Genomic DNA, 12,450 nt, shown 5'->3' on the forward strand with positions numbered 1-12,450 from the left:
AGAGTGCATTGGATGCATTGTATAAGGAAGACAGAAAAGGGACAAGGAGGAAGTTTAAATCAAGATATTGATAGCGTAAGAATGTAATGGAGGTAAAGCTAATGGTCCATTTAGCTTTGCATATTGATTTCAAGAATTATTTGGGGCGCCTGGGTGGCTCAGTTAGTTGAGCGCCTGACTTTGGCTCAGGTCACGATCTCACGGCTCTGTGGTTCGTGCCCTGCGTTGGGCTCTCTGCTGACAGCTCCGAGCCTGGATCTTGCTTTGGATTCTGTCTCTCTCTCTCTCTCTGCTCCTCCCCCACTCATGCTCTGTCTGTCTCTGTCTCTCAAAAATAAATAAACATTAAAAAAAGAAAATTAAGAAAAAAAAAGAATTATTTAACTGGGGGGACACGATAGACTTCTATGTTGTCAGATTGCTAGGTTAGGATTATTTCTAGATGGGAGATTTAGAATGCAAGATCACAGATGACCCTTCTGGTTTTAAAACTCTATAATTCCCCATCTTGTTTCAGGTACTTAGCAATTGACCCTCTGTAATCCATTCAAACTCATTGCCTCATGTACTCCCACATAAACCCACTTTCCTGGCTAGAGAGGTCTTCTTACTGCTTTTGTTTTCCATGATTCTGTTCAAATTCTTTCATCTGGAATTTGGTTTCCTTGTCTCTCAACCAGTCCATCAGTCATACTTCCTTCAGATTATCTTAGGTCAAGTGTTAGAAGCCTTCCATTAATACCCATATGTGTCATGATCATTATATCCTGTGAAATGTTTGTAATCAGACTACTCTATAAACATTAACAACCAAATTGTATTGGATACTTCAAATATGCAGGGCACTCTGCTAGTCATTATAAGGTATCAAAGAAATAAAGCCGCCCAAATAACTTATATTGAATTTAGAGAGCAAAGATCCAACCTTCTGAAAAGTTAATTTTCAGTATAAAAGTAAATAATAGCTCACTGTAAACAAACAAGCTCCAGGCCAAAGCATAATGAATTTCCACGTGTTTAACATATTCAGTAAGTGTAGAAATGAAGAAGAGATCACATAGACTGGAATAAACTGAGAATTATTAGTAGAAAAGACAAGTCTTAAATTGCCCTTCAAGATTATGAAGGCTGTGGATGGGTAAAGGGAAAGGTATGGGTATCTTTGCAGAGCTAAGAGGATAGGAGGTAATGGAGACAAAACCATGGGAAGTGGAAAGTACAGAAGGCAGCTAGTTGGAAATAAGGATGGAGAGGTATGTGAGACAAACTTAAGGACTCCTTTGAATTGATTTCACGATTACTTAGTACCTCCTCTGCTAAAATCTTGAATGAGTTTCAAAGGATCCATCAACTTCCCCTGAAGTTATGTGAAGTTATGTTTGTATATGTATGTATGTTTTCGTAGGAAGAGAGTCCATCATTTTTGTCAGTTTCAAAGCAACCCATGAACGTATAAAGGGTTAAGGACCACTGATAAGACCCAAAACGTTCTGTGTTGCCAGAGAAAAGGAATTGACCAAATGATAGCAATTGCAGCTCATTTCTACGCACTGCATTTTTGCATGATTTTAATAATTATCTATTATTATGCTGAATAATGTTCTACCTAATGTATTGATCATAGCACCTTATTTAGATTCTTCATTCTGAAACAACTGTGTCTTCTGTTTCTTTCTGTATACATTGTTATGTGGAGTATTTATATGATGTCAGTTTATCTTTTTATTTTAATGTTTATTTTTGAGAGACAGAGTGGGGGAGGGGCAGAGAGAGAGAGAGGGAGACAGAGAATCTGAAGCAGGCTCCAGGTTCTGAGCTGTCAGCACAGAGCCCAATGCAGGGCTCGAACTCACGAACCGTGAGATCATGACCTGAGCCAAAGTCAGATGTTTAACCGACTGAGCCACCCAGGCACCCCGGATGTCAGTTTATCCTACAGGTTAAGGAAAGAAGTGTCCCTTCCTCTGTTTAAGGACAATTTCTTTACCTGTGTTTTTGATCCTTCTTACATCTAAAAAGAAAACCCTCTCTTGGTGTCAACATCTGCTTTTCACCTACCGGTCTACTTTTTGCTTCCCTTCACAGCCAAGATTTTTTTAAAGAATACTCTGTCTTCACTTTGTAACCAGCCATGCACTCTTTTTAAAAACTAAGTTTATTTAATGCCAACACTTTTCGTAGACTTTTTTAAAAAATTGTGGATATTTCAGACATACAGAGAATACCATAACAACCATGTCCCTACCATCCAAATATAACTAATGTTTACACTTTGCCATATTTGCTTCAGATCTTTCTACTAAGGAAACAAAACATTACAGATCTAATTGCATCTTTGTTTTTACTCCTCCTTGAGCCTGTTCATGTCTGAGCCCTCCCTCCAGGCTCCGTTGGGCCTGTTTCCCTTGCAGAGGTAACCTCAGTTTTGAAGTTGGTGCTTAGCTTTTCCATCTGTGTCTTTCATATTGATATATATTCATTGATATATATTTACCTATTAGCATTTGTATGTTTTTAACTTATATAAATATTACTAGCTTCATTTTCATTCATTGTTAATGCTCTTGAGATTTACTTATTCGTATGGATAAGAGAAGATCTAACTTGTGTACTTGTAACTGTTGAATGAGATTCTGTACAAGTATACCTTTTTTATTCATTCCTTTCCCAGTGAACATTTAGGTTGGCTTCTAGTTTGTCACTGTGACAAACAGTGCTGCAATGAATGTCCTTGTCTCTTCTTGCCCGTATGTAAGAGTCTGTAGTGTGTTGGATGGAAGCACCATTAGCATCAGGAAACTCAGAGATGCACATTCTGGGGATGGGGCCCAACAACCTCACTTTCCCACCCCCCTGTGTAATAATAATCCATTCGGTGCCATTGATCCCATTAATCACATCTCTCTGGAAAATTTCCCCTTCTCTGTATTCCCACTGTCATTGCTAGATTTTAACATAATAGTCTCGCTTTCCTAGACTATCACAGGAACTTTTAAACTTAATCTTTTTGTGCAGTTTTGGCCGAATTTCATTTTTCATATTATAATTGGAGTGATTTACTTTTTTTTGTTTGTTTGTTTTTTGTTTTTTTGAGAGCACCAGAGTGTGTGAGCAGCGGAGAGGGGCAGAGGGAGAGAGAGAATTTTAAGCAGGCTCCACACTCTAGCTCCAGGACAGATGAATGTATGTTCAGGATTTTAATCCAGAGTAGTCCCTCTCTTAGTCTTTCTTGTCTTTCATGACATTATTATTTTTGAAGAGAACAGTGTAGTTGTTTTAAAAATGTACCTTAATTTTGGTTCATCTGTTTTTGTTTGTTTGTTTGTTTGTTTGTTTTTTTATTAAATTCAGGTACATGGTAGGTTTTTAACCAGTAATACAGGAATAACAACCAGACTTTTGTAGCCTTTCTGTTGGCTGTTATTCATAGTACTTTGCTGTTTTGTGGTATCTTCTGCTAAAAGTGAGAGAAGTTCATTAGACAAGCAATTCCATATCAAGTCAGTCACCTAGGTCTGGTTTTAAGTACCCCAGGATATTCCTAGTTGTCTGTGTTCTTGATTCAGATTGACTTAAAAATATACAGGTATCTAATACTGCTTATTGGCTCAAAATTGGGATTTGTTGATCTTGATCAAAACAAGGAAGGAATGTCTACAATCTAGTGAGATGATTAAATTTTCCATGTTTTCCAAGATGTTTTTAAAATTTCAGTTTAGGGACCTCTTCTAGAATATTAAAGATAATTATTCAGAAATTCCAAAGCTGCAAAAAATATTAAAGAATGAAAAGCTTAAGTTTTATATTGTGATGTGGTGATTTGGAGGTAGGGGAATGTTTGTTTCAGTCCTAATTTAAAATTTATTTTCCATAACATTTTTCTGTTTCTTACAGGGAGCTTATTGGATTTCCTGAAGGAAGGAGATGGAAAATATTTGAAGCTCCCACAACTGGTTGATATGGCTGCTCAGGTATTTATCTGTACATGTATCAATTTGAATTGAAAGTGTACATAAAAATATAATCTTAGTAGAAGACTGTTGTTTGTATAATGAAATCATGGAATTTTAGAGTTGAAAGGAACATTAGGGATAATCCAATCTGATTTATGTTACAGATGGTGTCTGAAGACCTGTGGTATCTAACATTCATATAACTTACTAATATTAGAAATAAGCATGTAATTCTCAGTATAGTGCTGTCCTGTATCTTACAGCCTTTCAGAAACATACGCATTTACAAATATGATATCTATATGTATTTGTATTTAGCAGATAAATTTTAAGATAATGAGTGATTGCTATTCCAAAGAAAATATTGGAAATCTAAACGATGTGCTGAACTTTTTATATAATATAATCCAAAACAAGAATGAAGATGGCAGTATATACTTTAAAATGGGATAGTTTTACTCTTCTCAATTTTTGTGTTTATTTTTAAATTTTATTACCATGTATATTTTAAAAAGTTTTGTTTCTATTTAACTAAAGTTAACCCTATGTTACATTAGTTTTAAGTATATAGCATAGTAATAGAAGTCTGTACCTTATACTGTGTTCACCACAAGGGTAGCTACCATTTGTCACCTTAGGATGCTATTACAACAGCATTGACTATATTCCATATGCTGTGCTTTTTATTCCCATGAATCTTTGTTTTTATTTTTATTTATTTTTATTTTTATTTATTTATTTATTTATTTTTAATTTTTTTTTTTTCAACGTTTATTTATTTTTGAGACAGAGAGAGACAGAGCATGAACGGGGGAGGGGCAGAGAGAGAGGGAGACACAGAATCAGAAACAGGATCCAGGCTCTGAGCCATCAGCCCAGAGCCTGACACGGGGCTCGAACTCACGGACCGCGAGATCGTGACCTGGCTGAAGTCGGACGCTTAACCGACTGCGCCACCCAGGCGCCCCGAATCTTTGTTTTTAAATATGAGTGAAAACTATTAGAAGTTTCTATTCAGGGGCTCCTGGGTGGCTCAGTCAGTTAAGTGTGACTCTTGATTTCAGCTTGGGTCTTGATTCATGGTTCGTGAGTTCGAGCCCTGCATTGGGCTCTGCACTGACAGTACAGAGAGCCTGCTTGGTATTCTCTCACCACCCCGCCCCTCCCCTGCTCTCTTTCTCTCTCCCTCTCAAAAATGCATAGACATTAAAAAAAAATGGTGGGAAAAAAGTTTCTATTCAGCTATGTGGTGAGTGTTCTAGTTGACATGTTGGTTATAAGACCCCTTTCTCGGTGAGCATCCAGATGTCCACAGTATCTGACAGTTTAGAGAAACTATACAAAGAAATTGTCCGTGTGTGGCGTTAGCATATGCTAAGTCTAGTCCATGGTCCTGTGTACAAGGTTCTTAGATACGGTAGTAGGGGTCAGCAAACCCTTTTTGTAAAGGGCCAGATGAATGTTTTAGGTTTTGTGGGCCACACACATCTGCAGTTTATTCTCCTGCTCTCCTTTTTCTGACTCCCCCTCTCTGTCCCCTTTATATCATACATCTTTTTCTTTTCCTTTTCAAGATTGCTGATGGTATGGCATATATTGAAAGAATGAATTATATTCATCGAGATCTTCGGGCTGCTAATATTCTTGTGGGAGAAAATCTTGTGTGCAAAATAGCAGATTTTGGTTTAGCAAGGTTAATTGAAGACAATGAATATACAGCAAGACAAGGTAAAATTACTTTTTAATAAACGTGTGTAACCTAATGTTCATTGGATTTTCTTACCATTCTTTGGAATATTCAGGGTTTTGTAGAATAAGAATAGCTCTAGGTCTGCTCAGAAGAGTCAAAGAAACATTGATTTTATTCATAAAATTCTATACATGATGCCATGACTTTCTGATGTTGTTTCCCTCAAGAAAGAACTTGACTTGGTGTTCTTTACATTATAAATATAGCAAGCAGTACACTCCTTTTTTTACTACTTTTGTCATGTCAACAAATAAGAAACAGTTTAAAATTCCTTTTTTGACAAGCTTCCAGAAGCATCCAGATTGTACTACACTAAGGATCAGAAGAGGTGTTTTTGAAGTTAATAAATTGAGAAATGGCATACAGTTTTGTAAAGGCCTTGGAAACCATTTCTACACTAAATTTACAATAATTATTATATATAATGTGATAAATAAAAACGTTTGGAAGGTTAACACTGTACAGAGAGGGAAGAGAACTTGTAGAAATTAATATAAGGTTGATTCTTCTGTTTTGTGTCTGTCTTTCTAAACTTCCACTAAGTAAACACTTAGTGAACATACAGTAGATGCATATGGAAAGAGTGTGTGTTTTTGAATCCCAGTTCCGTCTCTTATTACCCAGAGATTTTAACCAAGTTTCTAACCTTTTTGACTATGTCTCAGTCTCCTTACATATAAAGACCAGACGGTAATACCTGCTCTGTAAGATTGTTGTGAAACTTCAGTGAAAGAAAGTATTGTGCCTGACATTACATGACATAGTAGATGCTCAGTAAATGAGAGTTCATATTTTAATAGGCTAAGTAGACATATATAAATAACTATAAAGCAAATTGTTATGTAACTAATGTCAAGAGAATATATGGAAAGTAGTGTGGGAAAAGAAAAAAAGCTTCTATACCTTTTGTGCAGTTCCCTCCAGCTAGAATATCTTCCTATTTTTCTATAATCCTTACCTATAAAAATTCTAACCATTCTTTAAAGTTTAACCTAGCCGCTACTTTTTAAATGAAACTTTTTGTGACTGCTAGTGAAAATTTTTCTGAATATCTAAAGAACTATTTTATATTTTACAACATTGAATATATACATAGGTATATAAGATACCTGTAATCTTATTTCCACACTAAGTGTCTAAGATTCACAAAGGCTGTGTTTTTGTGTCTCCCATAATGATTAGCAAATGTCTTGTGCATAAAAAGCACATTCTAAATATATGAATAAATTAATACAGGGTTTTAAAATTAGAACCCAACAGAATATGCCTTCATCAACAGTCAGCTATAGCTACTAGGTGCTAGATGTGCTAAAAAGTTATAGATCCTATAATTATGTTTTTAGTTGCTTGTAAGAGTTTCCACCTCTATTTTCTTGAACATTCAATCCCTACCAACATTTCTCTTTTTTATGTTACTGATTTATCAGGAGGAAATGTGATTTATTTTAATATAAATTTTATAAGAACTTTTCCCACATATCTTGTACTTTTGAAGAATTTGACGCTGATGACACATACAATAAAGATATTGACAAAACATCAACCCTGCTTATGCTCTATTTACACAAGAAGATTTTTAGAAACAATTTACTTAAGCAAGATTGTCAATGTTGTTTTAGGTGCAAAGTTTCCAATCAAATGGACAGCTCCTGAGGCTGCACTGTATGGTCGATTTACTATAAAGTCTGATGTATGGTCATTTGGAATTCTGCAGACAGAACTGGTAACAAAAGGCAGAGTGCCATATCCAGGTAAGCTGGCATTTCATTTAGCTCTTGGTTATGCCAACATACTTAACTGGAGTTTATTAGCAAAAAAATTGTAAGGGGAAGAAAGGCATTTATTTCTTCTCTCTTTTCTCCCTTTCCTCTCTCACCTCCTCTCTCCCTCACTCCTTCTTTTCTACTTTCCCTCCTTCCCTTTCTTTCTCCCTTTCTTCTCTTCCTCTTTATTTTGTCATTGGATGGACAGCATCCTATGTGAATCACAATCCGTGAGATCAGGCAAATGCACAAGTTGTGTCCTGCATTCACCTCATCTTTCTCTGTTAGGACATTTTCCAAAAGGGCCTTTTGTCTCTACTATTCTCTCAGATAATAAGCATATTTTAAATATCCTGGGTCACCTCACACTACTCCCACACCTCCAATAATTTAAGGTATGCAAAAAAATAAAAATAAAAAAATAATTTAAGGTATGCTTACTTAGCCTATCATAACACAAGGTGAGCTACTGATGGGGGCAGGATTCCAAAAGAATACAAGAAGGGAATTGTGTATAATAACTTGAAGAAAGGCAAACATGTGATACTAGATAAGGAAACTGTTTCAAGGAAGTGCATCGATATAGTTACATGGTTAATATATTTCGCAGAATCAGCATTAGAACATTAGTTCTTCTGAAATTGTTCTGAAAATTTCTTCTGAATTTCTGTTTGGAAGTTCTCTTAGACATTATCTTGCCACTAACCCTCACTAACCCAAATTTGGTCTTTGTTGACTCTTAATATCTGAAAGTATTGGTACTTCGAAGTAGCACTCTAAATTCTTATTAATCAAGTGGGGTTGGCTTTTGAAGGCATTAGTGTTAAAAGTAAGATTTTAGGTGGAATGAAAAAAATGAGACCTGTTGGAACAGGTTAGCATTTTCTGAGCTCTTCTTGATATACTTGACATTTAAAATTCAGGGGCGCCTGGGTGGCTCGGTCGGTTAAGCGTCCGACTTCGGCTCAGTTCATGATCTCATAGTCCGTGAGTTCGAGCCCCGCATCGGGCTCTGTGCTGATGGCTCAGAGCCTGGAGCCTGTTTCAGATTCTGTTCTCCCTCTCTCTCTGCCCCTCCCCCGTTCATGCTCTGTCTCTCTCTGTCTCAAAAATAAATAAACGTTAAAAAAAAATTTTTTTTTTTTTTTTAATTTACTTTACTTCTTTGTTGAAAGAATCATTTCACTAAATAAACTTCCTATACTTGGATCAGTTAGTGGCTAGGGGATTTGTTCTGTTTTGCTAGTGGGGTTTGGGATCACTCTTTTTAATGTTTGAATCTTCTGTGCTAGGTATGGTAAACCGTGAAGTGCTAGAACAGGTGGAACGAGGATACAGGATGCCTTGCCCTCAGGGCTGCCCGGAATCCCTACATGAATTGATGAATCTTTGTTGGAAGAAGGACCCTGATGAAAGACCAACGTTTGAATATATTCAGTCCTTCTTGGAAGACTACTTCACTGCTACAGAGCCACAGTACCAGCCAGGAGAAAATTTATAATCCACGTAGCCTTTTATATGCGTAAATCTGCCAAAATGTAAAGAACCTGTGTAGACTTCTTTACTTTACCTACAGGAATCAAAAGAAGAAAGTCTTCATTCTGCATGTTTTTAATGGTAAACTGGAATTCCAGATATGGTTGCACAAACCACTTTTTTTTTTTTTTCTCAAGTGTTAAACTCTAAAGTACCAATGATGCATCTTCCAACTTCTTTCAGGGTCCAAAGAAGTATAGTTGTGATATTGATGATAGTGTGAGGATAGCATAACAGTGAAGAGCAACAGGGCTACTTCTTTATAAACCACTTCATTTCTTTTATTCCCCAAACTCAGAATTGTTAAGAGAAAATTATATATCGTAATAGACAAAACTTGGGAGATAAAATCAGTTCTGCCATAATAAAATCTAAAGTTAAGGAGCTTCATGGGACCAAACGATTCCATTCCAGTTTTTAAAGATTTCTTGCATTCATTGTTCTCACAAGTTTTTTCTAAGTTGAACTGTTAATATGCAATCTTAATACCTGCCTTCTTTTGCATGGAAATGGGCCAGGTTTTTAGAAGCAAAAAGGAATATAAACAGCCTCTGAAACTTGATGAAATGTTAGACCACAGTAGTGGCATTTGAAAATGTAATGCACTATGTTAATACTCATGGAACTGGAAAGTAGAAGATTTTTACTTTAGTCATTTTCTGAATAGCTCAGTTTAGAATAATGGTAACTAGGAAGTGAGTTAATCTTTTACAATGTTGCATTGATTTTTTTTTTTTTTTAAGGCAACATATAATTGAAGTTGTACTGTCCAATCCAAGGGGAAAGCTTTTAAACTTTAGATAGCATCAAAAAATAAGACCTGGCATATAAACAGTCCTTTTTAAAAAATAGACTGGTACTGTGAGATATTTCTAATATTACTTATGGTGATGGGTGCCACGAATATAAAATATCACTAGATCAGGGACTTGAATGCACTTTTGCTTTTATTGAATACAGATTGACAGAGAGGAAAATATTTAAAAGAAATATGAGAAAAGAAAATGTGAAAATTTTACAGATGGGACGTTATGCTTAATATTAAGGAGTGACAAAATTGCTTTGCTGGCACTCACAGCTCCTCACTTCTCTGTTTTCTGAGATTTTAAGAGTTACAAGGTATGACTAAAACTAATCTTTTTTTAACATAAACACTAAATGAGTGTTACAGCCTCAAATAGTTAATTTAAGGCTTCCCACTAATTCCAATGATACAGCCTTTATGCGAAACATTTTTAGAACTCGTTTTCAAATCATGTTTAAATCTGCACTAACTTTTTAAATGTACTTAATGGTGATCTTTTTTTCCCTTTTAGAATTTAGTTGACTTGGGGAGGAGAACTTATTGAGAATAACAACAGTGGTGAAAAGGGGGGACAGTTTTTGCCCATCCAAAATGTAGAAATAAAACTCAAGAGTTTTACGATTGACTCAAAAAGAAACTCCAAAATGTAAATTTGAATAGCAGCATTATTGGTTTAAGTGTCTGGCAAAGGAACTGAATCTGATGAACAAAAGTCTGGTGTTTTTGTTTTGGTATTTATGTTTTAAAATATTCTCCTTTATAGTCACACTTCTAATGCAGCGCATCGGGTTTCCATATTTTAGAATTCTTTTTTTCTGCTGATCATCATTCATTTAAGAAAATGGTTGAATCTTAGTAAGAACAGTGAGCTTTGTCTTGTTTTACTTGCCCTGTTCACAACTCCTACCCGCCAGCTCCACGGTAACCCTGAAAACCTAACAGTCCCTAGTTGGTTTTACCTACAGTCACTTAATTGATTTAATCATTAAGTTTAAAATTGTGTGCCATGATAACTGTTGAAATTCAGACCATTTTAAAATGTGACAAATGGGCTTCATGCAAGTTGGTAACAGTTCTGGTACTAAAAATTGTGGAGGTTTCTAATGTTTACGTAACCTGTTTAGTATTGAATCCCTCTTCCAAGAGAGGGTCTTCTAGAAGACTGCTGTCATTTACCCTGAACATCTACATCCTGGGACATCAGATTTTTAAAGGGCTTTATGTGAACTTGATATTATAATTTTTCTAAGCTTTTTAAAAAAGATAACAAAATTATGTTTATGTACTAATTGTGTTCAGAAAAGTCAGGAAAAGTTGGTGGTATTCATTAGGTTTTAACTAAATGGAGCAGTTCCTTATGATATCAACTGTATAGTAAGGAAATAAAACACTAACTTAATGTGTATTCAGTTTAAATGGTTATGTATTTTTAAATTGCCAAGAAAAATAAAACAACTTTGTACATTTGAAGATTTTTTTCCAGCAGCTTTTCGTCTTCAGTGTCTTATTGTGGAATTTAACCCTCACCGGAAAAGGAAGTTGGCAAAAACCTCCTAGCACACTTTTTTAAATGAATAATGGTAGCCTAAAACTTAGTATTTTTATAAGGTATTATAATATCGTTTTGTGGATAATTGAAATAAAAATTCTCATTGAATGCACCCACTTATCTTTTTAGCCACTATTCATATTTTCTCAGTTTCTTTTTTAAATTGGTATTTAAAGCATATTCTGAATTTGTTCTTCCTGTTAGAAAAACGGTTATAACTCTTGAGAGAGTTAGATCTATCCTTCATTAAATTCAGGTCATTTTAGAATTCATTCTATCTGTTTAATTTTCCATGTCAGGTGAGTGACATTTTTACAAGTTGTTTTGTTTTGTTTTAATTATACCAGTTAATGAGTCATACAGCAAAACCTAGGTAATCTGAGTGAAGCTATTCACAGTGAACCTGTGTGAAGGACAGGAAATAAAATGATTTTGACCCTAAGGGACTTAATTTTCTAAAAATGAAAAATATGTGAGTCTTACTTTTGTGTGTGTTTTACTCTTCCTTTATAGGTATAATGAAAATAAAATTATACTAAATTATGAATGGCCAACCTAAAGTGTTTATTTTCAATAAGGTAATATTATTATCTTTTGCTATTATCCAAAATTATTACCTTTGTTTTTCCCTAATGGTTTCAGAACAGTAACATTTAATCAACAAACACATCATTTAATAAACATTTATTAAATATTTTTATACAGTGTAGTAATATTTCATTTTAAGAATGTTTTTCTAGTTTACCGTTTGCCCTTTAATTTTGCGTGTAATTTTTTCACATTTGAGTTACACATTATGTATGCTGTAAAATCTCTATTATGCTTAAAAAGTCCTTTGCATCCCAAGATTAAATATTCATCTCATCTATCATATTTTATGCTTTTCTTTTTTACATTTCTCTTTAATTGATTTGGAAGTTATTTGGGCATAAAATGTGATTTAAGGATCTGGCATGATTTTGTCCTACATAGTAAATTTTCCCAGCACCATTTATTGGTTAATCCATTCCCATCCCTTTAGTTTGTGTCCTGTATTATGCACATACCTACACACACCTGTTTTGTTCAGTTAACTTTCCATTCTTTTTTTTTCT

The 12,450-nt window shown here is 34.9% G+C and overlaps 1 protein-coding gene across 4 annotated transcripts in view; it reads left to right on the plus strand.

Annotated features, from left to right (window-relative positions):
* Positions 1-11,468, plus strand: part of YES1 (YES proto-oncogene 1, Src family tyrosine kinase) — a 70,772-nt gene extending 59,304 nt beyond the window's left edge. For all 4 annotated transcript variants that reach the window (XM_045459775.1, XM_045459774.1, XM_045459773.1 and 1 more), the window contains 4 exons: positions 3,895-3,971; positions 5,528-5,681; positions 7,323-7,454; positions 8,759-11,468. In XM_045459775.1, the coding sequence (XP_045315731.1) occupies positions 3,895-3,971; positions 5,528-5,681; positions 7,323-7,454; positions 8,759-8,967 (572 nt within the window). In that variant the 3' untranslated portion in view covers positions 8,968-11,468. The remainder of the gene's footprint in view (positions 1-3,894; positions 3,972-5,527; positions 5,682-7,322; positions 7,455-8,758) is intronic.
* The last annotated feature ends 982 nt before the right edge of the window (positions 11,469-12,450 follow it).

The sequence above is a fragment of the Leopardus geoffroyi genome, chromosome D3 (genome assembly GCF_018350155.1).
Source record: "Leopardus geoffroyi isolate Oge1 chromosome D3, O.geoffroyi_Oge1_pat1.0, whole genome shotgun sequence".
NCBI lineage: Eukaryota > Metazoa > Chordata > Mammalia > Carnivora > Felidae > Leopardus > Leopardus geoffroyi.